We start from the raw sequence: 27690 nt of genomic DNA on the forward strand, positions 1-27690 counted from the left end.
TATCGCAAGATCTAAAATGGACACCTAACATCAAAAATGTCACCAAAAAGCACAACAAAGAATGTTCTTTCTGCACCAACTCAGAAAGCTCAAACTGCCCAAGGAGCTGCTGATCCAGTTCTACAGAGGAATTATTGAGTCTGTCACCTGCACCTCTATAACTGTCTGGTTTGGTTTTGCAACCCAGCAAGACAGACACAGACTTCAGAGGATAATTAGAACTGCAGAAAAACAATTGCTACCAACCTGCCTTCCATTGAGGACCTGTATATTGCACGAGTCAAAAAGAGGGCTGTAAAAATATTTACAGAGCCCTCACACACACACACATCCTGGACATAAACTGTTTCAACTCCTACCTTCAAAACGACGCTATAGAGCACTGCACACCAGAACAACTAGACACAAGAACAGTTTTTTCCCGAACGCCATCACTCTGCTAAACAAATAATTCCCTCAACACTGTCAAACTATTTACTAAGTCTGCACTACTATTAATCTTCTCATTGTTCCTATCACCCACCTCCTTCCACTAATGACTGTATGACTGTAACTCTGTTGCTTGTATACTTACGATTTATATTGACTGCTTCCTAATATGATTTGATTGTTTATTTGTACCCTATGACTATCATTAAGTGTTGCACCTTATGATTCTTGACAAATGTATCTTTTCTTTTACGTACACTGAGAGCATATGCATCAAGACAAATTCCTTGTGTGTCCAATCACACTTGGCCAATAAAGAATTCTATTCCATTCTATTCTATTTCATTCTCAAAGTGTAAGGAATAAGTTTATTTATTACTCTGCTGCAATTATAATATAGACATTATCTGATAGTGCACTTGAATTATCATAAATATCCTCTTTTAATTTTCATATTAGTGAATTGTCTGCTGTTTTAATCTTAAATTTGATTTAAACTTTAAATAATATGTCAAAAAAAATTACAGGCTTTTTCTGTTTGCCTTATAGTTCTATCTTCAAGACACTAAGAGCAGTAATGGTACCTTTATAAATAGTCAGAGATTGAGCAGAGGATCTGAAGAGAGTCCACCATGTGAAATTCTGTCTGGAGATATTATACAGTTTGGTGTGGATGTAACAGAGAACACACGGAAAGGTAAGAGTATGGATCACTTTCTTTTCTTCTGCGATTGTAATATCAAGTACATTTTATCACAAAATAAGCTTTAAACAAATGGAGACGTTGGGCGTTTGAGCTTGATATTAATAGTAAAGAATTATCTTCAATGAGTTTCTTCAAGAAGTGAGGCAAGTATACCTCACTTTCTTGGATGATGATGCTCTCCCCATTGTCCAGTGGTTATTCTACCTGAGCTAGTTGGGATAGGTGCAATGCTGATTTAGATATCACCCAGATTGGAGCAAGTGAGATTTTATAGACTTCTTGGCATTCATGAGGGTTGTCTTAGGTTATCTCTGGCCATGTTTATAGTTGGACATTATGACTAGACCTTTTAATCTGTGGTTGTCTACCTCTAGCCTATCAGGTGAGAATGGGTTTGAGAGGCATCATTTTACATTAATTCCTTTCTTTCCTTTGAAATCAATTACAGAAGGTGACATTGGAAGCCTCATAGTCAACCCTCTAGAGATTAGAATATCATAATGAAATTATTGGGATAAGGTAGAGAAATTGATCTTTTCATAGCACAAGGTGAGAAGTAGCATGGGACTTAGGTCTTCCTGATGTTTTTTTTTATTGAAAAAGTTTTACAAATACAAATTTTCCCATTCCCCCCCCCTTTCCCTCCCTAACCCTCCCTAACCCTCCCCTCCTCCCATGACTTCTTCTTCCCGATGTTTTTAAATGGCCTGCTACTTTTTATTTCTCGGAAAGAAAGAATATTTGAATTTTATTTTTCCCAAAATGTTCAGTTTTCATTTGCGTATTGCTTTTGTTCCTTCTAGGTAACATTATTGCAATTATCATAAATTGCTTTAATAATGTAATTTTTAGTAACTGGATACTTAGAACTTAAAGTCTTTTTTTTTTTACAGTCACTCATGGATGCATTGTCTCAACAATAAAACTATTTCTCCCTGATGGTATGGAAGCTAGGCTACGGTCAGAGTAAGTGCAACTTCAACATTATTTTAATGTCCAATATATTCAGATATTAGAGAAATTCCCTATATATAAGGACAGCCTGATTTTTTCATTCATTTTAATACATGAGCCATGGCTGGCAGCCATGCAGCTATCCCTTCTGTTTATTTCATTTCCATCCTATATATTTTTTTCTTTTTTGATGTTTCTTGATAAAAGGAAGGACACAATTTTGTAATTTTCTATGTGCAATAGATCTGCATTTGTATGTAAGACAATGGTTGATATGTGCAGATAGAAATCAGTGAACCTGATATCTTAGTTATTCAGTAATATTTCTTAATCCTTCAGTAATATCTCTTAATCCTGTCTTTTTTTTGGGAGGGGGCTTCTGGTAAATATACATGTGCACATATATACAGAGCATCACGTTCATGCTTTTACTGTTGGTTTCTCTATAATTGGCATCATTGATGTTGGCAGCCATAAGAATATGTTTATTGCATGTAAGATTTTGTTGATTTTAGAATGCTGTGTGGGGGTGAGAGAAAGGGAGGGACAGAAAAAAAGGATGAGAGTTGGAGAGAACTTGAACTCAAGGTTTATTTCTTCTTTGCTAAATATGGTGGAAATATTTTTTAACTGATAGCTTTTTCCCCCTATAGTGTCATCCATGCTCCATTACCAAGTCCTGTTGATAAGGTAAGCCTTAGAACATTTCTCCTTCAATACCCCAGGTTGGCAAGGGAGACAGGATATTTCTCACAGATCAGAGCTATGATTTATTGTCTTATACAGTTCCTTAACCCTTCAAACTTTAACCACTATTAAACAAACTATTGATACTGTACTATAAATGTAGATGCCTTTTTGTGGTATTCCTGTTTAAAATAAATACACATTAATAAAAAAATTATTGGGTGGCCAGTGCTTCCTGTTGTGCTTTTTGCCTATTGTCAAATTTATGTAATTATTTTCAGATTGTTTAATGAAGGCAGATTAGCATCACTTAAATAACTGTTTCACTTGCTGTGGCACAGAATACATTAAATTGCATGGGATAGATTCAAATTACTATATCAAATAGATATTTGTAGGCAGACTATAATTTTTGAAGCCTCATGTCATCAGCTAATTAAAAGATTAAATTAAATCTTTTTAATCTTAACCAAAATTAAAAGATTAAATTTTATTCCTGAATTTTGTTATCTGCTGAGCAACTAAAATAAAGTGTTGGCATCGTTATAGTATACTGCTTATGTTTTACATTTTTTAGAAAATATGGAGTTTCAAGAATTGTAGCAATAACAATCTAATTATAAGTACCTTTCATTTCTAATCTTCAAACTAATAGAGGCTAGGTTAAAGACCAATGTGGATTTGAAAATTGACTTTTGCAGTGCAGGTACATTCTTGTGTACTTTTGCAGTTGGCTATGTGAAAATGATTTCTTGAACATTAAACATTCCAGCACAATGACTAATAGTATATTAAGTACTCTACCAAGGTAATAAGCATTTTACTAAATTATTTTCTTCCATATAAGGAAGAAAATTGAGCCCAGAGAAAGCTGCATTACTTTTTTTGTAGTCTTTTATTAGAGTTAATATTATGTTATATATGGCTTCTCTTGGATTTATATTGTCTGTATATCTGGGCAAAATTGTCAAAACTATTTTTGTATTATTAAAAAGGGATTTTGATAGGCATGTAATGTAGAAGTCATTCAATGTTCAAACTCATTTTTACGAATGTCATATGTTACTATATTTGATTTTTCCTGTGTTTATATTGCCTCATACAAATTATTCTGAATACAAACAACACTAGCTCCAATTTTCTTTGTAAACGTTTACAAATTCAAATTTATTTCTGATTTTTTTCTTACTGAATCAAAATATATACAAGATGCATAAAGTTTTGAGAAATCTTTTGAATTTTGAAAATTTCTGCATAAATATGCTGAAATGTTGACTGTTCTCCATACAACTAGATCACGGATGTCAAACTCCCTGCATCATGTTGCCATCACATGATGTTTTGCAATGTTTTCCCCATTTATGGAGCTGAGGTGGGCATGGCCTGCACATGGCCTGCAGACTCATCTGGCCTGCGGGCCGTCAGTTTGACATCCCTGAACTAGATAAAGAGAACCCAATTAAACAAATGTGTCAAAAACATTACATGTTCATTCATTTACTGAAGACTTTAGTGATTTTTTAAAAATCGTATCTTGTACTATTCTGAACAATTCTATCCGTTTTCTATATAACTTTGATGATATTAATTAGCCTGGTAATGAAACATCCACAGGAAAATAAGCAAGCTACAGTCTTAAAATATAACAATCACTAATGTATACCCTATTATTAGAATATAACACAGTCCTTCAGATACTTGGAAATAACTTATACACATAAAATCAGTATTTCCAACCATTCTTTATGGGTTTTTGCTTCTAGGCTCCTTACCTAATTTTAATTACAGTCCTATGACAGTCCTGTGAATATGTTACAATTTGACAATGCCCTTCCTATAATGTGCCCTAAATTGGATGCAGTATTCCAGGTGTAGTCTGACCAATGGAGAAAACAGGATCAGTGACTTCTTTTGATCTCACACTATATTTCTTTTGAAGCAGCCCAAGATTCTTTTTTTTTTTGCAGCTGTATCAAGCTGATCTGCCAAGACACCCAGATCCTTTGTGAATATACTTCTGTCAGTATCATCCTTTCATCCTATATTCTCGCCTTTGATTTTTCCTATGCAAATGTGGCTCTTTCTGTTTTATCCCTATTGAAAGTCTTACTGATAACTTCCAGTTTATCACAATGTTCCTAAACCTTGATACTGGCCTATAAGTTGTTTGCTACATGTTTGTGTCATCTGCAAATTTCATAATTATATTTATGACCCCTCGTATAATTCATAAATATGTTGAACAGCATGGGGCTTAGAATGGATCTTAACTCTTTTTTCAGAGTTGTTGTACAGTCATTGGTACAGTCTTCTCTGTATCATCCATCCATCCATCCATCCATCCACCCATCCATTTATCTATCATTTATCCTTTTAATTTTGAAATGGCCGGTCTTTTTCACAGAGGAACTCCTTCCATCTTCCTTACTACAGTCTCACGGGAGTTTTTGTCAAATGCTTTGTTAAAATCAGTATATTTACTCTGAATAGAGTTTATCTGCCACATCCCCATTGTCAACTAAACTGGTTCTGTTGTAATTAAATGAGAATAGATTGAATCGGCATTACTTGTTTTAATAAATCTCCATTTTGGTTTCTACTAAACAATAAATTTCCCTCTAAATGTTGGCAAATCAATTTAATAGTCTGTTCCAGAGCTCCCTCCTTCTCCCCATCATTATTTGTGGTTACCCAGATTTTCTTTTTATTTTCTGTTACTCTTGGGTGCTGGAGTCATGTAATTTCTAGAGTAAAATGCATGATGTAAGATAAACATTCTGTGTTTCAGGTCTGAGAGTTCAAAATATAAAAATGGATACCATTAATAGAATGTGCCTAACTGATAGTATATAATGTACCTCTATAGTGATTACAGCCATCATCCATTTCTCTCAGTTCACACACAACTCTATATTAGGTAAAGGTAAAGGTTCCCCTCGCACATATGTGCTAGTCATTCCTGATTCTAGGGGATGGTGCTCATCTCTGTTTCAAAGCCAAAGAGCCAGCACTGTCCAAAGACGTCTCCGTGATCATGTGGCCGGCATGACTAAACACTAAAGGCACTTGGAGCGCTGTTACCTTCCCACCAAAGTGTTCCCTATTTTTCTATTTGCATTTTTTATGTGTTTTCGAACAGCTAGGTTGGCAGAAGTTGGGACAAGTAATGGGAACTCACCCTGTTATGCGGTACTAAGGATTTGAACCGCTGAACTGCTGACCTTTCGATTGACAAGCTCATCGTCTTAGCCACTGAGCCACTGCATCCCTATCAACTCTATATTACCATACTTCAATTTCTCTTTTTATAATATCTTGATTCCCAAAATAGCATTGTTTTCCTCCAAAGTTTGCCATTACTTTTACCTCTTGAATGTTTTTCTTGAATGTCAGTCTTTTGTAAACAAAACAATTTTAGGGACCTTTCCATCTTGGCTAAGGTTGTCAGTCTACTAGCAGAGGTCCATGTTATTGAAGTTTCCCCTTATTATGTTTTGCCTTCATAAAAATTCTGGGAAGCATTGTCTGGTCAGTAAGGACTTTATCCAGATTATGTGCCTAGTTTTGTGATTAATAGCACATCTCTGTAATATAATCTTTTTGTTTTCTAATTTCTTGTATATTGAAGAATTACTTCAAGCCTTGCACAAGAGGAGTATCACCTCATTATTTATTAAAATAACCTGATTTTTTTTCCCAAAAAAATGTTCTTCTGCTTCAAGAGTCATCATTACTTTAAAGAATGGATTATTTAAAGTAGCAGCATCTTTTTTACAGGCTCGTGCTTTAAGAAAAAGCCGAGATCTATGCTTGATCTTGAGTGGGCTCTGAAACACTTCTTGCAAATAATTTCTGCTTCTGTATGAAGAAGTTATTTGTAAAAATTAAAAGAATGGAAGCTACACAATCAAAATAAGGGAAATTTTAATGTAATGTTTTATTAATGTAGTATTTATACACATAAAAGCAGAAAGATAGTGTTTTAAATTCCTTGTTGCTATTATCTGGAGGTTGTCTGAAATTTGGCAGCTGAGATTTGGTAGCCCAGAATTTATTTAGTATGAAAATATTAATATAAGGCACTAAAGAAGTTAAAATCTGACATGAGATGAATAATAGAGGCTTTTGTTTTTCATTTTGATAGGTTGCTGCTAACACTCCCAGCATTTACTCTCAGGAACTGTTTCAGCTTTCTCAGTATCTTCAGGTAATATTATATGTACAGTTCTGCATGGACTCATAAACATCAGACTTCTAAAACTATATTGTAAAATTTAAATAAAAGCTTTAATATGATAGTTATGTAAGAAATTATGCTGAATCATGAATTGCTAATACGTACAATTGAAGTTCTTACAGTAAAACTTGAAAGACTGCTAATCTAAGACCCCAGGTGCTCAGCTAAATAATAGCATAGCATTAGTCATGGTTTGTCAAATTAATTATATTACTCTAAACATGTAGCTATCATATTAATAACTATAGCGGTAAAATGTTAACATTCCAATCTCCCCCTTGCCGGTTATATTTTCAAAGCCATACATAACATGGGGCCTGTTATTTGAGGGACTGCCTCTCTTCTTCTTGATGATTACATCTAGCCATCCTATCAGACTCAGCAGACAGGGTATATGGCAGTGGTGGGTTGCCCCCGGTTCGGACTGGTTCGCAAGAACCGGTAGCAAAACTGGCGGGAAGCTCCGGCCATTGACCCGGATGTCATCATAGGTGATGCGCATGTGCAGAAGTAAAGGTAAATAGTAGTAAAGGTAGTAAAGGTAAGTAGAACCCACCCCTAGTATGTGGGCCCCATCTAGTGGAATATTTTATCTGACGGGACCCAGGAGAAGAGCGTTTTCTGCCATGGCATCTGCCGTATGGAACATCATCTCCCCAAGTTTAGATTAGACTTGACTCTACTAATTTTCCAGAAATCACTTAACACCTGGTTTTGTTATTGGGCCTGGGGATCTCATAGAAACGTGAAGTCTCAAAATAGCTGTATTATCTGTAAGATTTTGATTACACTTCCATGTATTTTATGTGCATAGTTTTTAAATGGTTAAATTGTTTCTAACCTTTTGTTGCAATAGTTGGGTAGCTCTTTGGTTTTGCTATTTTAATTGTGTGAGCCCCTTAGACTTATGTAAATTCAATAAAATACTTTTTAAAAATAATCTCCAGTTGTCTGTAAAAAGATATTACATTTCTGCTTTCTTTTGGTGGCATCCAGGTAGTGGTTATATCTTGGTCTAGCAGCTGTTTATTGTAGTTGAAATCATAAAACTATAAAGTTGTGTTCCATTTTGTGCTAATTTAAGGATAAATTCAAAGTATTATTGTCTACATGGCCTATTGAAAAGAAGAGAATGAAGTATGCCATCTAGTGGATGTAATACCAATAGGAAATGGGTATTATTTTCAGAGTGGTGATGTTTGGTACCTGAACTGCTTTTTTTTCCTTGTAGCAGAAATAGCCTGATATATTTTTTATTATTAACATGAAAGGTTTATAGCAAAAGGAACACAAACATTTGTAAATGGCCCAAACATAAGTTATACATATATATCAGCACTTATATATTAGCAATCTGCAATCTCCTTAAAGCAACCATATCTTTCCCTGGTTGGTTAATTTATTGACTGCCCAGCTCCAGTGGATTCCAGGGCTGTGCTGCTGTCTTGCACAGCTAGAAGCCATAATGATTATATCTGAGCTTTAGCATGCATAAGGTATCCTGAATCTATGAAGCAAATTAAAATAGGGCATCCATTGTATTGAAGTTATTCTGATCATTATACTAAAGAGAGGAAAAAGAAAAGCTGTTACCAAGCTGATACTTATTACTGTCTCCAGCAATGCATATGCAGATAATTATGGCTAGGCTGAAAAAAAGTTAAGATATATGCAGAGATTTTCATTGCAGCATTTTTGCGCAAACAAATCACGCTACTATGCTTCTGAATATCATGTCACATAAGATTGATTATATAAAATGGATGTCTGTATAGATATCATATACGATGTTACTTGCTTACTAGAAAGAAGGGGACTATCATACCTTATAAAAACTTGTTCATGTGCAAAGTATTTGAAACCAACCAGAAATGAAATCATGCATTTGTTCTAAAAGGCAACATTCCCATTTCAAACCGTTACTTTTAAAATTTTCCTTAAAATAAACATCATAAATATATAAAAGAGAAAGTTAAAACAACATCCATGCAGAATTTAAAATATTAAGTAATTTTATAATTTGCTGCCATTAAAACTAAAGAGTTTTTGTTGTTGTTGTTCAATGCAGGAAGCCTTACATAGGGAACAAATGTTAGAACAGAAGTTGGCCACCTTACAGCGGTTGCTAGCTGTCACACAAGAGGCATCAGATACAAGCTGGCAGGTATTCTCTCTCCTTCCCCTCCCCTTTTCATTAATTAAATAACACACTTGCTTATTTATCAAAATCATAGCTCTGCTTATTAATTTAAACTTTATGGGGATATTATGCGAAGTTGTATTGTTAATATTGTTTCTATGATATTACTGGTATTGATTTAAGAACATGTTTGAATTTCTTTTTTTAACAGGCTTTGATAGATGAAGATAGACTTCTATCAAGGTTAGAGGTTATGGGAAACCAGTTACAAGCTTGTTCAAAAGTAGGTTCCAAATCAGTTAAAATGTCTAACATTTGGGAGCTTATTAATATGAAAATATTTATTATTTGTTTAGTGGCAAACACAAGAAGACCCTTGCTAATTTAGTCTAAAGACCTATCTGTTCCCTTTTCCCACAGTAACCACATAAGTGCTTTTGAAAAGTTTACATGCAAGAAATGAAATATTCCCACACTATGCTGTCTTCCCTTTAGCAACTATTATTGAGTAACACAGCATCTCTGAATATGGAGGTTTATCAATAAAAATGCCTAATATTCCCCAATAGATGTTTCCACAATTAACTGTTTAATAGTTAGTTTTAATGATTTTAAATCCATCTAAACTTGTGAGTGTCATCATTTCCAGCCACCATCTTGCCATACTAAGAGAAATAGTCATATGAAGTTGAGTTTAAGGATCCTGTTGCTGTTTCAGTATTTTGTTTTTACTCTGTTGTTTTAATTGCAAGCCACTTTAAGTTATGTTGTAATAATGAAGGCACCTTCCAGAGCCAAAGCATCCCCACTATCTGAAGTGACTTGTGCATGGTGATGAACAATTAGGTCGTCTTACTGCCACTCCCACACCCCTTTGTTACAAACCATCTTTTTCCATTACCACCAACCTGGGGACCAGAAGAAGGCTGAAGGAGAAACCTTTGCCCTACCTAGATCTGGCTAAATGGCAGAGAGAGAAACCAAACAAAACTCGGAATTGGTAGTTTAGCTCAACCCAGTGGTGAAATCTAAATTTTTTTTACTACCAGTTCTGTGGGAGTGGCTTGGTGGGCGTGGTGTGGCTTAGTGGGCGTGGCAGGGGAAGGATACTGCAAAATCTCCATTCCCACCCCACCCCAGGGGAAGGATACTGCAAAATCCCCATTCCCTCCCCACTCCTGGGGGAAGGATACTGCAAAATCCCCATTCCCTCTCCACTCTGGGGCCAGCCAGAGGTGGTATTTGCCGGTTCTCCGAACTACTCAAAATATCTGCTACCGGTTCTCCGAACTGCTCAAAATTTCCGCTACCGGTTTTTCAGAACCTGCTGGATTTCATCCCTGGCTCAACCGTGGTGTGCTAGAAGGTCACCGACTATCTCCAGGATTGAAACAGAAATCAGTTTTGTTAAAGATCCCCAAAGAAGTCCCCACTCTACCCTTACACAATTCTAGGTATAGCCAAATCATTTCCAATCTTACTGAGGTAATACTTCTCATCCAGGACTCCAAACAACTCTCTTACCATCTCCCAAGTCTTCCTACACCCTTCTTTTCGCTTTTTGGAAATTTCCCCTTCAAATCAATTGGTAATCCTAAAGATTCAGATACTTTTCATATGTACAAATATGTAAGTGTTGGATCATTTACCTCATAAATGAACAAGTCTAATGTTCTTTTTTAATTGAGTTCTCTTCAGTTTTAGGACTTCGGTGGAGAATGGACCATGTTTTAGGTCACATTTATGCAGCAATATTGAAAATTTAAAAGACTACACTAATTTGTAAGCACCACTGTACAAAAATTGAAATTATTTTACATAAAATAGAAAGTTGAGATCAGATGTACACAGTTCAATACTTTCTTTTTTTAAACAAGTTTTTTATTTTATATTACATATACATATCAATGTGTGAACAGTGTGACACCTGGGTGTCATGCATTTCAGTACAAATAAAATAATATTATTAATTATAGTTATCACATTCATCCAGCTTATATGTTTCTAATAGTAATACACATTTATTGGTGTTTATTGGACCCGTGTCCCTCCTGGTTGGTACTGGCCTCCCGGGAGGTTACACGAGGCTGGCTCCAGGGGATTATAGGTGCTTCTCTGGGTGAGGGTGCCTTTCCTGCTGCCTTGAAAGAGGCAGTAGTGAGGCCCCTCCTCAAGAAGCCTTCCCTGGACCCGGCTGAATTAGCCAACTATCGTCCAGTCTCCAACCTTCGTTTTGTGGCGAAGGTTGTTGAGAGCGTGGTGGCACGACAACTTCCCCGGCACCTGGATGAAGCTATCTATCTAGACCCGTACCAGTCGGGCTTCAGGCGGGGGTACAGCACAGAAACGGCATTGGTCGCGTTGGTGGATGATCTCTGGAGGGCTCGGGACAGGGGTTGTTCCTCTGTCCTGGTCCTATTAGACCTCTCAGCGGCTTTTGATACCATCGACCATGGTATCATGCTGCAGCGGTTGAGGGGGTTAGGAATAGGGGGCACTGTTTTGCGGTGGTTCTCCTCCTTCCTCTCCGACCGCTCGCAGTTCGTGTTGGCAGGGGGGCAGAGGTCGACCTCGAGGCGTCTCGCATGGGGAGTGCCGCAAGGGTCGGTCCTCTCGCCCCTCCTGTTCAACATTTATGTGAAGCCGCTGGGTGAGATCATCCGTGGTTTTGGGGTGAAGTGTCATCTGTACGCTGACGATACTCAGCTGTACATCTCCACCCCAGACCACCCCAACGATGCTCTTGATGTGATGTCCCGCTGCCTGGAGGCCGTGCGGGTCTGGATGGGGAGGAACAGGCTCAGACTCAACCCCTCCAAGACCGAGTGGCTGTGGCTCCCGGCGCCCCGATATAGTCAGCAGGTGCCATCGCTGACTATTGGGGGTGAATCTTTGCCCCCCACAGAGAGGGCTCGCAATCTGGGTGTCCTCCTGGACGCACGGCTGTCTTTAGAAGAGCACATGACGGCCGTGGCCAGGGGGGCCTTTTATCAGGTTCGCCTGATTCGCCAGTTGCAGCCCTTTCTGGACCGGGACGCCTTGCGCACGGTCACTCATGCCCTTGTCACCTCCCGGTTGGACTATTGTAATGCTCTCTACATGGGGCTCCCCTTGAAGAGCACTCGGAGGCTCCAGCTGGTCCAGAATGCGGCCGCGCGGGTGGTTATGGGCGCAACCCGTTATGCCCATGTGACACCCCTCCTGCGCGAGCTGCACTGGCTCCCGGTGGTCTTCCGGGTGCGATTCAAGGTGTTGGTTACCACCTTTAAAGCGCTCCATGGCATAGGACCCGGGTACCTCCGAGACCGTCTTCTGCCACCAATAGCCTCCCACCGACCAGTTCGTTCCCACAGAGAGGGCCTCCTCAGGGTGCCATCGGCCAAGTTATGTCGGCTGGTGACGCCCAGGGGGAGGGCCTTCTCTGTGGGAGCCCCAGCCCTGTGGAATGAACTGCCCCCGGAAATTCATAAGATCTCCAACCTCCGGGTGTTTCGCTGCGCATTGAAGACCCTGTTGTTCCGCCAGGCCGGACTATCAACACAATAGTTTTAAATTGGGGTATTTAAATTTATTGGGGTTTTAAATTTGAGCCACTTATTTAATTATTTTAAATTTTATATCATTGTTTTGTCTGTGTTTTTAAATAGGCTGTACACCGCCCTGAGTCCTTCGGGAGAAGGGCGGTATAGAAATAAAATTATTATTATTATTATTATTATTATTATTATTATTATTATTATTATTATTATTATTATATCTAATTATAATCTTCCATTATTTCAAATTGTTTAAACATACATATTACCACTGTACAATTTCTCTAATCATTACATTTATCTTATAAAAATGTGTATACTAATATTCCCCTTTCTCTTATTTCTGTCTTTATTTTAATTTATATTCCAGTGACCATTATATTAAAAGATGTTCTGTTTGTATTACAATACTATCCTTCATTATTTCATCATTCAATATTTAAATAAGCAATTCTAATACCAATCACATTATTTAACCATACAAATTAATTCTATTCATGTTCTTTACATTCATCCAGTCTTTATGATTCCACTATTAATACACCTGTTTATACCAGTATTAAAATACGTTTCATCATTTTATTAGTCATTATTTACCCTTCATTATTTCATTATTCAGTATTTCAATATACTATTCTAATGCCAATCACAATATTATTTAAACATACAAAATAACTCTATTCATATTCTTGTTTTCATGCAATCTTTATGATTCTAGTATTAATACACATGCTTATATTAAAACATGTTCTTTTCATTATTTAATTGCTCAGCATTTACCAATCACAATATTGTTTATCTTATTCATTACTCATTGTTCTTTGTATGTTTTCTGATTTTTGATCTATACCATCCATTAATTCCATCATTGCCTTATGCTCTTTCTGTATAATATCCTTTATGCTTTGAAACATCAAATCCATCTCGATCAAAGTTCCACTCATTTTCTCCTTCTGTTGCATCTTATCTTGTTTTAATAAATTCCACTTTTAGTCAATAGCCCAAGAACCATTTATTCCAACATGAGGTTATTCTTCAAAGTCTCCGCTGATCACAGTTCTTTATGTTCCATAAATAGGCAGGTCCATTTATATAGTCCAGGGAGTTATCCAAGCCTCTTTGAGTCACCTTTCTAGATTCAGTCAAATAGCTTAACATTCAGGGGTCATTTTAATTAAATGTCTTCCTTGTTCTCACGTTTAAATCTCCAGTGGTCATAGGGTACATGTATATAGTCCAGTAAATATTTTCACAGTTCTTTAAATGGGTATTCCCAGGCTTGTATATTTTCCTTTCATCAACAGATGGTGCTCTTAAGTTAATTTTCACTATTACTAGAATCTGATTTTAATTATTTTAAATTGTAATTCAATTATAGAACCAGTGTTAATTTTTAAATCTGTAATTCCAATATTTTAAATTGCCTTCCCAATGTCATGTCTTCCCAATTTGAAAGTCCAGTCCCTCCCCTTTTTCTCCCCTCTCTTTAATTCTTTCCTTCCAGTCTGGTAATTTTCTCAAAGCATCTGATCGCCACTTTCAATAGTTCTGAATAAATCCTATTTCTCTTTTGGGGTTAGCTTTTGGGTAAAAAAAAAATAAAAAATCCTCTCACCCAGTTCCACACTGTTCACCAAAATCCACTCCAGCTCAAATATTAGGTGGTCATTGGCTGTCCCAGCTTTGTGGCAGCCAACTTAGGCTGTCTCTTCATGTCGTCGTGGCTGAGAGGGAAAGTAAGCCCCAGGTCAAGCAGGAGAGCTGCGACTTTCTGAGACCTCGCAGGGCGTCCCTCTTTGCTTCACCGCCCCTCCAAGACGGCTTTGGCTCCTTTCAGAGCCCACCAACGGGGAGAACTCGGCACGGGAGCACGGAGACCTGCTCTCTGTGTCCGATCTTGCTGTGATGTCAGCCGGATGTCCCAACAGTACAATACTTTCTGATTGTTTAAAATAGTATTTTAATATTTGCATGTAAAGAAGAATGGAATGGTTTATATTATAGCAGTTTTAAAATGTTAAGCCGTAATTAAGATCACCAAATAATGCACTGCTGATTTAATCATTAATTCAAATGGAGTTTTCCCTTTCTACAATTTATATTTGAAGTAATATTTGGACTTATGCATCAGAACCCAAAACAAAACAAAACAAAGGAATAAGCACTTTTTACTATAAACAAATCAGAGAAAATCAGTTTAAAAATACCCCATATATCAGTTCAGTCATATAATTGTAATAGAAACAATATACAATTGTAATTTTTAGTTTATCTATGAGACTGTATTCTGTATAGCCAGGGAATCTGTGGGTGTTTTGCTGTTTATTAGATTATTAACTTTCAGGCTCTCATAGAATGGAAGACAAGGGCAGAGAGAGATACAATTATCACATAGAGTCCTGTAACAACATCATCATCATCATCATCATCATCATCATCATCATCATTATTATTATTATTATTATTATTTTGATTCTGAGTTTCAGAAAACATAGACTAGTGCAGATCTAACATTGTTGAGAGACTGGGAATATATACTTCTTTTTCATTCTTTTTTACTAGTTAATTCAAACCTTTTCACTTTAAAATTAAGGAAAATGAAAATACACTTTAATTATGGTTAATTTTAAACTTAATTAGCATTAAATTAATCCAAATGAATTAGGATTAGTTAGAATTCAATTAGAATTCAAAATTACAACTAATGTTACTCTGTATTCAAATTTAAGTTCATTGAAATCTATGTTAGCATTAACAGCAATTAAGTCTGTGTTGATATTTTCCTTAATCAGATTTAAGAAGTATTTATTTTTCTGTCAAATTTCTACACTTCCCACTCATTTACCTCTAGGAGGTTTAAAATTAATCACCTTTGGGAGGTTTAAAATTATGTATTTGAAAGGAACAGGAACATACAGTGTATTCTTAACATTGCTGATATTTAAGCATCATCAAGGAGATGTCAGTGTTATTTATGCGGCCTGAGACACTGTTTCATAGGTTTTTTTAAATAAAAAAAATAATTTGTTGTTGACGTCAGTTAAATGAACTGACATATTGGGGTGATTGGTAACTCTGAAATCACGAAGTGGCAAATACTGGAAATTTGAAGATTTTATTCCTTGACAAAGCTTTTAAATGAAGTTCCAAAAAGAAGCATATTATTTTATATTTTATAACATTGAGAATATAAACAAATATATTTTATAACATTGAGAATATAAACAAATATATGGGGTTATATAAGAATTATGGGCTTAAAATCTCTGCCATGTTATATTTCAGAATCAAACAGAAGATAGTTTACGGAAGGAACTTATAGCATTACAAGAAGACAAGCATAATTATGAGACAACTGCCAAAGAATCCCTGAGGCGGGTCCTTCAGGAAAAAATTGAAGTGGTCAGAAAACTCTCAGAAGTAGAGGTATTTACTAATTACATTTTGCCAGATTTTTAAAATATACATAATGTTGAGATCATGCAATTAAATCTTTAGTGTGTTTACTTTTCATAACAATTTGTTTGATTTGTTTTTGTGTTGAGAATTCTAGGATGCTCTGCAGATTTTTCTATCATAAGATTTTCCATTCAATTGTTAGTGTTCCCAGAAAATATTGGGTCCATATGTTGGGCTTATATGGTCTCTGATTTTAATTGTTTTTATATTTAGGTAAATACATTAAAATCCTTCATTTATTTTTATGTATTTAATCTTTCATAGCCAGGGGATTGCTGTTAGTTCTTAGGATTGATCAGATCAGAATACAGCATGCTAAGACCTTCTAGTGAACAAGTTGGGGTTTTTTTGGGGGGGCGGGGAGGGAGCAGATCAAGGCTAGAAAGATATTAGTCTATCTGCAAGATTGTTTCAGTCAGATAATTATGCAAGCAGTACTTAGCTTCTGTGTACAAGATAGAGTTTCAGTTCTCCTCTCCCTCTTTTCTTTAAATAACAAATGTAGTATATTGCTTTATGGCCTAAGTGCTATACTATTCTGAGGTTATCTATTTGTCTGCAGTAGTATTACAGCTTGCCTTGCTGTACTAAGTATAGCATATTTATGGTACTAAATATCCCAAAGTTTTCAGTTGAAGCTTAACTGTTGTTCTGGTTAGTCCAACTTTGATATTTTCTGCTTTCAATTCTTTTCCACCCTGTAGATATCTTTGCTGGCTAGACAGATTGCATGCTGTTTTGCTCTTCTTGCATAGTTACAGTATTTCTATTACAATCTCTTTTCAGTGATGTTGAATCAGTCTGGACCTTCTATCTTTTTTCAGCAACTCAAGACTGCCTAATTTAATTTTTACTTTCTAGCCATTTTTCCCTTCCTTCTCTCCATATATAATACGATTCACTTCTGCCAACCCCCTTAGCTGAAGCTTATCTTTTCTCCATGATAGACTCTGCAAGATCTTACCCAGCCTCCAATTATCATTCATAAACAACTCTGATTATGGTTGTATGCCTGGGAGATCTTATACTAGTAGTATGACATCGCTTCTCTTTGTTCTGTCATATAGATATTTAATAACTGTAAATACATGGTAGAATAAGCTTTTTCTAAATGTAAAACTCCAACCAATGTAATTTTCTTAAATAAGTTTCATATGAGTAGTAAGGTTGATGAAATGCCGGTTGAAAGTGTCTTAAACAATATTTTAACGAGTAAAAATATATATATAAGAAAATAAAAGTTAAAAAAGTCTTAATGACTTTGAAGTCATTTATTGAAACACATAATTGAAGTTCTGTTATCCATAACTACTTGTTATCTAAATTCACTGTTTAAGTTCATTGTAAATGTAGTATTAAGTGTTTTTAATGCTTTAGAAGGGAGTCTAAAATTATATCAATATAACAATTAATGTGTGTCTTGAAGATGTAAAATTAGGCTATGCTTCTTGTAGCCACTGCCTTTAAATCTGAGATGAGATACCTAAAATTGGCTAGTAGTGATTTAAATCTAGCACAACTAATTAATGAAATTTGAGATTATTCTTGAAGCTTATAAAACCATAAAAGAAAAACAGATAGGCAATGCCATTGATCTTGGATATTAATCTTTAAATGTTTCTGTTCCTGATGTAACTTTTTTTATAAGTTTAAAATTGTAATTCAGTGATGACTTTCATTATTAGTACTTAACCAGTTATTCCTGGTTTCTACTTTAATAAACAAATTTTATTCACATATGTACTATAAAAATTAAGATATTACAGATATGCATGAATTATTACCATCAATTTTGGACTGTATACCTTGGCAGAAGAATGTTTTAAGTGATGCCCTATGGATTTCTTGGAAAATTACAGTAATTCTTATATAACTTGCTTTAAATTACAAAAGTTAGATCACAAAATAACTTTTCTGTTTAAAGAGCTGTTTCTTTCTCCTTGCAGCGAAGTTTAAGTAACACGGAAGATGAATGTACTCACTTGAAAGAAATGAATGAACGGACTCAGGAAGAATTGCGGGAATTAGCTAACAAATACAATGGAGCTGTAAATGAAATCAAAGATCTTGCTGACAAACTAAAGGTAGAGATTAACACTTTTTATTTATTATTCTATAACAATTAATCAATGAACACAGACTATGAATATGGCCCTTGGCTAAAGAAGGCTATCCATTCTTGAGATAGATGTTTTTTTCTGAGTTTAGTGACTTGAATTATTAAGTTATAGTCTTTAAAAGAAGACTTCTCTATTGCTGAGATTTAAAGTAGTATCTGCTAGAAATGAATAGCATTATGCAGAAAGCAAAAGCTGTCAAGATAATTGCTTGAGCATACCCTCTACAAATGATGAAGGAATGGTGTAAGTCTCCACAAATCATTTACAGGCAAGATATTGAAAGAGGGAAAGAGAGACAAAACTGCCAAATGTCATCATCTCCAACTCATCTGTCAAGTTTAAAATTAGATCCCAAATGCTGTGGATAAAAAAAGGAATATAATCTCCTCTATAGTAATTTTTCCTTGTCATCACTATTCCTTGTTCTAATGCCAGTGCTTCATATACTTCCAGACATTGATGCTATTATCATTAATTTCTTTGTGCCAGGCAGTTTGGGGGTTTCAAAGGCATGAAAATTTCTAGGCAAGTATCAATAGACATTATCAGCCTCCTCACAGAGAAAGAAGAGTAAAATTAAGGTTACTTCTTAGTAAAAAGCACATTCAAAACAATTGTGAGCCAAGCTCAAGTGAAAGCAGTTAAGTGGGCAGAATCAGTTCTAGAGAAGTATGCTGAGCAGCTGAACAAATTTATTTCTAGCTCAGTAAAATGTCAGAAATGGTAAAAAAAAAGAAAGAAGAGATATTTCTTTTTTCAGTAACTAAAGTCCCAGATATAATGGTGAATTGTGTTCTCTGAGTTCAGCTGAAATAGCATTTCATTCACAGATCCTTCAAGGGAAATAATGACTGGACAGCTTCACAGATCACCTTTACAGATATAACTCAGAATATTATTTCCATTTTCTATAAGCAAACAAATGCATGCCATCATCCATTTTAAGATGCAGTTGCACTTGAGTTTTTTGACTGCAAGTCCTTGCAACTATTATTGTGCACACAATAACTCAAATAAAAGGAGAAAAAGTTCAGCTTACTAATTTCTTTGACAATGCAACATTATGCAAACTTTTGGAGTGAATGTGTCCTGGATACTGCATTTTATTTTCTTTCTCCTTTATATGTAGTATAATATTAGAGGATTCTTGTCACTTCTAGATAGTGTCTTCCTCCACCATGTCCATTCTGTTCCTGATGTCTGTCTGTTAACATTATGTCTTTCATATGTCTGCAGCTACTCATGTAACTTGTAGCTATAGTTAAAACCCATGTGTCAGTGGAGTTTCCTTATAAAACTGCTAGCCTCATAACTTCATAATTAACATGGGGTATTTAAATGCAATAGAGGAAGCATAAGTTCCTTATCAATTCTGCAGCTAACTTTTCTATCAATTGCTCAGATTTTTTTATAACACAGAATTCTGGGAATATGGCTAGCAAATTATTTCCTTTTTATAGTATAAGATGATTATTTTCTTTGTTTTTGTTTTGTTGTATGCTTGTGTTTGCTCTTGGAATTAGAAGCTTGGATGAGGGAATTAAATGAATGATTTTTAAAAATACTTTCCTATTGGTCAGCTGGAAAGAGGCCAAACACATTGAGTTATTGTGTAACTTGCCTGTGTTCTGATGCTGCAATGATGAGGATGCACAATTGGTTTCAAAATTATTTAGAGATTGGGGTGAATATTGACAGTGTCACATGGAAGTCTCCTAAGATATGAAGAAGGGTATTGATGTTTTATTAAAATAAAGCAAGAAGGGTATTGTTTCATGGTATATAGCATAATTTATAGAACCAACATTTCAATTTTGTTTTTAGCTACTAGAAAATGAAAACAGTATTAGGTGATTTCATAAAAGCTTTTTATTAAGAGGTGATTGCTTTCTCTTGCTTTAAATAGGTAGCTGAAGGTAGACAAGAAGAAATCCAGCAAAAAGGGCAGGCTGAAAAAAAGGAATTGCAACATAAAATTGAAGAGATGGAAGAAAGAGAGCAAGAACTTCAAGCAAAAATAGAGGCTTTGCAAGCAGATAATGACTTTACCAATGAACGGCTAACTGCTTTACAAGGTAAGTCCAGTAGACAAATATATTGATGTTACATGTTTTTCTTTTAATTGTGAAATATATATATATTTTGGAATTCTGTTTTCAGTCCGGTTAGAACATCTTCAGGAGAAAGCTCTTAAAGAACACAACAGCTTAGGTAGGTATGACCTTAAAGTACTTTGGTTAATCAATTTTTTATAGAATAATAACATTTTGTTATAATTCTTGAGCAGTGGGAATATTTTAAAAATATTCTGGTTCTTTATACCTTCATTTCTGGAGCATTGATAAATAACACAACAAACAGTAGAGGGCTCTGCTTTTAATTTTTCTTAGTGTAGCTCATGAAACTTCACAAAATATATTAAATAAGAATAGAATTTTTTTGATACAGCTAAGAACCTTGGCCAGAATTGTGGGGTTTTTTTGGTGGGAATAATGACATTATTTGAGATCAGGAAAAGGGGCAATTAAGTCAGACAGTTTAAGAACCACCAGAAGAAAGCTAAATTTTCAACACTAATTCATCCATGTAGAAAGGCACAAGTGTGCAAGTGAGTATGTTCTGAATATTTAGAATTAATACAATTTGTTAATTCTAGGCATACAAGTTGATGACTTCGTTCCTAAAATTAATGGAAGCACAGAAAAAGGTAAGGTATTCTCAATGGTTTTTTTCCTTAAAGTGGTTTGTGCATTTTAGGTTACGAACCAGCGTTGTTCCATATAAAAATAAATGTAAATACTATATTTTATATTTTAAAGATTAAAATATTAAGCATGGACATTTTAATTATATTTTAAAATACTTGAGCATGGTATTTTAAAGTAAAATTAAATGTACAATGTCTAAATATTCTGCTGTAGCACTGATCCTGCATGTTTCAAATGCCAACAGAAAGAATTTTAATAGCAGAATTTTGTATCTTTATTAAAGAGTGTGTTATAGTGAGGTTGCAATGTACTATTTAGAAGTAAACCTTGCTGAATTCACTTGGATTTCCTCCTAGGCACAAGTGTATGAGATGTTATCTTTTATTTGGCTTTTAATACTGCATTGCTATTTACGATGTGGGGAATGTATATTGTTAAAAAAATCACCGGAGTTTTTTAGCTTTTTAACTTCTACCTATATTGTTTTTCTGGATTAGGGTAGATGTTTTATTTGCCATTTGTTTTTTTAATTTCTGTTAAAAAAATTTACTCCTATCAAATGCCATTGAAGCTTTCAGATATCTGGGCTTTCTGCATAATATTACTGCCATGCTTCTATACCTAATGCAGCAAGATTTATTTATAGTCAGCTGTGGTGATAATATGGTTCTAAAAGAACGAAGATGGCAGAATCAAGGTTCTTTAAACTTCCTCTAGCTTTTTGGTATTGTATAACTTTTAATTATAGCTAAAATGAATCTTCGCTTTTCCTTTTACTTACTTATTAAAAGTCTTGATTAAAACCATATGTCCATTCAGTTTAAAAGTGCATAATGGGTTAGTTTTAGCCAGAATTGGTAATTTGTTGTAAATGTATAATATTATGCTTATTTAGGGGAGAATAATTGGAATGTGCATGAAAACTGCTAAATATGGTAATAAAAATGGAAGAGTACAATTCTGTTAATTACTGTCTGAAATCTGGATTGTTTTATGTCCAGACCCAGCCAAAGCAGAGATAAATGTTACTAAAAATTAAGTAATAGTGGCGTCTATTAACTAGGTTTCTTTTTGGTAATTATTTTACATAGTTTCTTGATTGTTCAAAAAGCAAAAATGTAAGAGATTAACTATATAAATAACCAATAACAACACACAAATACTATTTTCGTATCATATATTTGCCGTTTGACAGTCAATTCAATTCTAAAGTAAAATATATTTAAAGTTAATAGGATTTACTATTTGTTTTCATACTGAAATCTTTTTACATCCTTACTTGTTTATTAGCAGATATATTTACCTGTTTTGCTGAGTAAAAGGAACTTTCACATCTGACATTTCTCAGACTATTTTACTCCATTTCAAAACTTGACAAATTATTATCCTCTTTCTCATTAAGTATTAGGCAATTTCTGTTATTCTTTTAGTTACATTCTATTGGCATCCCTTTGTCTACTGCTCTTTAATTGTTCATCACTTTTCTCAACACTTTACTTGCATGTTGCCCTTCTCGTTATGGGAGTCATCAAACTATCTTCTGCCTTAATTTTTTCTCTTGCTCTGACACACCCAGTTTTCTTATTAAAATCTTTTGATGTTTATCACATTTTTTTTCATTTTCATTACCTTGGATTTTACACCTTATAGAGCCGTGATGGCGAACCTATGGCACGTGTGCCGGAAGTGGCACACAGAGCCGTCGTCCATTGCTTTTCAAGGTTCCGGTGTGCCGGCCAGCTGGTCTTCACACACGCAGGAGTGCCAGAAACTGAAACAGCAGCCACCCGGTGTGCTTGCATGCACTGGGAAGATGATCTTCTGGTTTCCGGTGCATGCATGCGTGCTGGCCACCTGGTCTTCACACCGCATGCATACTGGGTGGCTGCTCTTTCGGTTTTTGGCACTCCTCTGCGTGCAAAGACCAACTGGCCAGTGTGCATGTGTGCACCAGAACCACAAGGGCAGCAAGAGCAAGGGGAGCAGAGCTGCCAGCCAGGATGGGAGGGCCGGGGCTTCCCTCCTTACTCCACCCAAGCGGGCTTCTTGCACAGCCCCAGCCCTCCAGCCCGCAACACTGCCATGCATCTGTCGTTGGGAGCACCTGGCCAGCTCGGTTGCACGGGGCAGCAGGGCAGGGTTTGCTGGCTGGGTGCCGAGCCACTCCGCCCGCTGCTCCTGCCACTGCGAGGGGGTGGTAGTGGTTCTTGTGCTGCCACTTCCGACTGGGATGCTGGAAGAAAAGGAGGAGAAGCCGCGCTGCCCCAGGAGGGCTGGAGGAGAGCGCAGCATGGAGGGGAAGTGACCGGGAAGGGGAGGGGCTGAACTGGCTTGTTCTCAGTGGCGGGCTGGGGTGGGGCGCTTCATCCCGGCCAGAGTTGGGGCAAAGCTCTCCCACCTGCTGTCCTCCCAACCTGAGTCCCGGGAACGCCGACATCCTTTACTTCCAAGGCTGGGAAGGGGCTCTGGCTTTCCAGCGGAAGGAGGCCGCATTCCTCTCCCTGTCTGGGGCTGTGGAACTGGGTTGTTGGTGGGGATACTCTGCCACCCCGATGGAGGCCAGGGGGGGTGGGAAGGGGGGTGGGCAGAAAGGCCAAACGAAGTCGGGGCATGCGCGCTGGACAGCTGGTCTTCGTGCGCGCATGTGCACGCTGGAAACCAAAATATCAACTGCTTGGTGCTGAAAAGGTTAGCCAACACTGTTATAGAGGTTACAAATAACACCACAAATGGGATCTTAATTATTTTAGAACACTGCCCCAACTATCAATCCCACCTTCTTCTGTAGGTGTTACAGATGCCAATCTTTTAGCCTTGTTTTTTTTCCCCAAGAGGTGGCCACATTCTGGTCTGTTGTTGCCTCAGAACTCCTAGTATTTTGGTTCTGTTATATAATATTAACAAAGTACTATCTTATAGAATTTCCTTTGGATACTGCTCCAGGAACTCTATTCTCTGTTCTATCCCTTCCTCATCACCACCTCTTATTAGGCCTTGTGTTTATTTTACCAAAACCTCACTACTGTTCCCTATTACAAGAAAAGAGTTCAGCCTTTAACACTAGAATTAGGACTCTGCATTATAGCAATTATTTGCAAAAAACTATTTGCGGGGAAACCATGAACATGTATAATGTAATTTGATGGAGTCAGTACATGGACAAGTTTCTGCACTTTTCTTGGCAACATTTCAGAAGTAGTTTACCATTGTCTTCTTCCTAGGGCTGAGAGAAAGTGACTATTCAAAGGCATTGAACTGTTTTCAGATTAAGACAAAACTAGAATTCACAGTCCCTTTGCTACTTTCTAGTGCCTTTAACCACTATACCAAACTGGCTCTTGACATGAACATATACTAATGAACACAACTAACTGTAATGTATGCAGAATAGAATGATTTACAGTTGAAATTAGAAACCTGAGAAAGAGAGACAAACTGAAATGTAAAGATTTATCTCTGTAAATGAAAAATATGTGACTGATCATATTTATTATGGGTAGACCTGTTAAAATGTGTAATATAATTACATAGGTATCAATTGGACCAAATGACAAATACTGGATTTGGATAAGAGATACTAGTCTGTGGTTGATTAGTACTTGAAAAGTCACCCTTTTTTTGACCAAATGTATTTCACAATTTTAAAAAAGCAATGGAATAGAGATATAACCAATAAAAACATTTTATTTTGTTAGACGTTAGTTAATTATATTAAAGATCAATCTGAAGTATCGAAAACTTCTTAAGTATCAGCCATGACTAATTTCATTTATAAAATGAAGTCTGATTAATTAATATCAACTACAGTATTATGAAAGTGATTTAGACATTACTTAATCAGGGAAAACAGGAAATATCAAACCTCAAAGTTTTTGCACTGTTGAGGAAGTGAAGTTTGTTCCACCCAATGATATGTGGATCAGAAACCAAGTTCAATGCATGGTTTCAAAGAGAAAAATTACCTTTCAAATGGAGAATGAATGACTTGTTGATACTCCAAGAAAGTATATTGCAATAGTATAATGAAGAACAAAAATTTACAGATATTCCTGGACTTTGAACATTTGTTTTACTTAGTTAAGAGAATGGATACAATCTCCTAATAGCACAATACCAATTTTAGGAGAAAAAAATTTCACAGACATATTTACAGTACAAAGAAAAAAAAAGGACAAAAAAAGTGGACGAAACTTATTGTGAGGGAAAATCTGCTAAAAATTTGGAACCTTCTGAAAATAAGGATAAATCTGGCAATTCACCAGTTAATATCACTATCAACTGCTTTTTATTTCAAGGATAATTACAACAAGAACAATCATATATGCCAAAATGCATAACTAAATTCAGAAAACAGATTAAAGACATGTCAGGAATTGATTAATAAAAGTTGGTATTTACCATGGTTAAAGAAGTTTAGAATTTATTTAGAAATTAATAGAACAATAAAAAGTGACGTCAAGAAAGAAGGAATTACTTTAAGAAAGATGAGTTTAAAATGCTTTTACAGAAATAAGATAATCTGTTGGGACACATGTATAAATTGTTATTGAAATATGATGCAGACACAAAACAGATTAGAAGTTAAATGATTAAATGGATGCAAAACTTCAAAGATGCAATTACAGCAGAACAATGGGAAGGGCTATGGGAAGAAAAAATAAAATGTACTCCAACCCACAATTGGAGATGATAAACAAGATGGCTAAATCATACATCATAATAAATGCTAGACACATGTCAATAAAATAGGAACATTCTACTACATGTGGTGGTTATGTTTTTTAAACATTATGTTATGTTTTAGAAGAGAATATATTGAAATATTCAAAAAATCTAAAAAAATAAAATTTGAAATGAAACCACAAATGTTTTATTAGGTATAATTTCAGAGAGCAATCTTCTAAGGTACATGCTAACAAAAACAGCATCCAGTTTCATACAACATTAGAAAAGTGAAACTGTTTACAATACAAGAATGGAAGATCAACATTGGAGATTATGCAATAATGGCACAGCATACAGTGGGGCAAAAAAGTATTTAGTCAGCCACCAATTGTGCAAGTTCTCCCACTTAAAAAGATGAGAGAGGCCTGTAATTGTCATCATAGGTAGACCTCAACTATAAGAGATAAAATGAGAAAACAAATCCAGACAATCACATTGTCTGATTTGGAAAGAATTTATTTGCAAATTATGATGGAAAATAAGTATTTGGTCAATATCAAAAGTTCATCTCAATACTTTGTTATATATCCTTTGTTGGCAATGACAGAGATTAAACGTTTTCTGTAAGGCTTCACAAGGTTGGCACACACTGTTGCTGGTATGTTGGCCCATTCCTCCATGCAGATCTCCTCTAGAGCAGTGATGTTTTGGGGCTGTCGCTGGGCAACACGGACTTTCAACTCCCTCCAAAGGTTTTCTATGGGGTTGAGATCTGGAGACTGGCTAGGCCACTCCAGGACCTTGAAATGCTTCTTACGAAGCCACTCCTTTGTTGCCCGGGCGGTGTGTTTGGGATCATTGTCATGCTGAAAGACCCAGCCACATTTCATCTTCAATGCTCTTGATGATGGAAGGAGGTTTGCACTCAAAATCTCATGATACATGGCCCCATTCATTCTTTCCTGTACACGGATCAGTCGTCCTGGTCCCTTTGCAGAGAAACAGCCCCAAAGCATGATGTTGCCACCCCCCATGCTTCACAGTAGGTATGGTGTTCTTTGGATGCAACTCAGCATTCTCTCTCCTCCAAACACGACGAGTTGTGTTTCTACCAAACAGTTCTACTTTGGTTTCATCTGACCATATGACATTCTCCCAATCCTCTTCTGGATCATCCAAATGCTCTCTAGCAAACTTCAGACTGGCCCGGACATGTACTGGCTTAAGCAGGGGGACACGTCTGGCACTGCAGGATCTGAGTCCCTGGCGGCGTAGTGTGTTACTGATGGTAGCCTTTGTTACGTTGGTCCCAGCTCTCTGCAGGTCATTCACTAGGTCCCCCTGTGTGGTTCTGGGATTTTTGCTCACCGTTCTTGTGATCATTTTGACCCCACGGGGTGAGATCTTGCGTGGAGCCCCAGATCGAGGGAGATTATCAGTGGTCTTGTATGTCTTCCATTTTCTAATTATTGCTCCCACAGTTGATTTCTTCACACCAAGCTGCTTGCCTATTGCAGATTCAGTCTTCCCAGCCTAGTGCAGGTCTATAATTTTGTTTCTGGTGTCCTTCGACAGCTCTTTGGTCTTCACCATAGTGGAGTTTGGAGTGTGACTGTTTGAGGTTGTGGACAGGTGTCTTTTATACTGATAACAAGTTCAAACAGGTTCCATTAATACAGGTAATGAGTGGAGGACAGAGGAGCCTCTTAAAGAAGAAGTTACAGGTCTGTGAGAGCCAGAAATCTTGCTTGTTTGTAGGTGACCAAATACTTATTTTCCATCATAATTTGCAAATAAATTCTTTCCAAATCAGACAATGTGATTGTCTGGATTTGTTTTCTCATTTTGTCTCTCATAGTTGAGGTCTACCTATGATGACAATTATAGGCCTCTCTCATCTTTTTAAGTGGGAGAACTTGCACAATTGGTGGCTGACTAAATACTTTTTTGCCCCACTGTATATTCATAATCAAATTCAAGCAGGAATACCTCTGTTACCTAAAATATATCACATAGCAAAGAAAGTTCAGACATTTGGAATATGATTTT

At 36.2% G+C, this 27690-nt stretch overlaps 1 protein-coding gene across 33 annotated transcripts in view; it reads left to right on the forward strand.

The window, feature by feature from the left end:
- Positions 1–27690, forward strand: part of SLMAP (sarcolemma associated protein) — an 87164-nt gene that overhangs the window by 36222 nt on the left and 23252 nt on the right. For 19 of the 33 annotated variants that reach the window (XM_034436450.3, XM_034436427.3, XM_034436466.3 and 16 more), the window contains exons 3-13: positions 979–1126; positions 2029–2101; positions 2743–2779; positions 6921–6983; positions 9082–9177; positions 9365–9436; positions 15975–16115; positions 18095–18232; positions 20175–20343; positions 20429–20479; positions 20925–20975. In XM_034436450.3, coding sequence (XP_034292341.2) covers positions 979–1126; positions 2029–2101; positions 2743–2779; positions 6921–6983; positions 9082–9177; positions 9365–9436; positions 15975–16115; positions 18095–18232; positions 20175–20343; positions 20429–20479; positions 20925–20975 — 1039 coding nt within the window. The remainder of the gene's footprint in view (positions 1–978; positions 1127–2028; positions 2102–2742; positions 2780–6920; positions 6984–9081; positions 9178–9364; positions 9437–15974; positions 16116–18094; positions 18233–20174; positions 20344–20428; positions 20480–20924; positions 20976–27690) is intronic. The other 14 variants (XM_087883713.1, XM_034436480.3, XM_087883716.1 and 11 more) reach the window with 1 other exon arrangement.

The sequence above is a fragment of the Pantherophis guttatus genome, chromosome 2 (assembly GCF_059756535.1).
Source record: "Pantherophis guttatus breed Tessera chromosome 2, ASM5975653v1, whole genome shotgun sequence".
Taxonomy (NCBI): Eukaryota; Metazoa; Chordata; class Lepidosauria; order Squamata; family Colubridae; genus Pantherophis; species Pantherophis guttatus.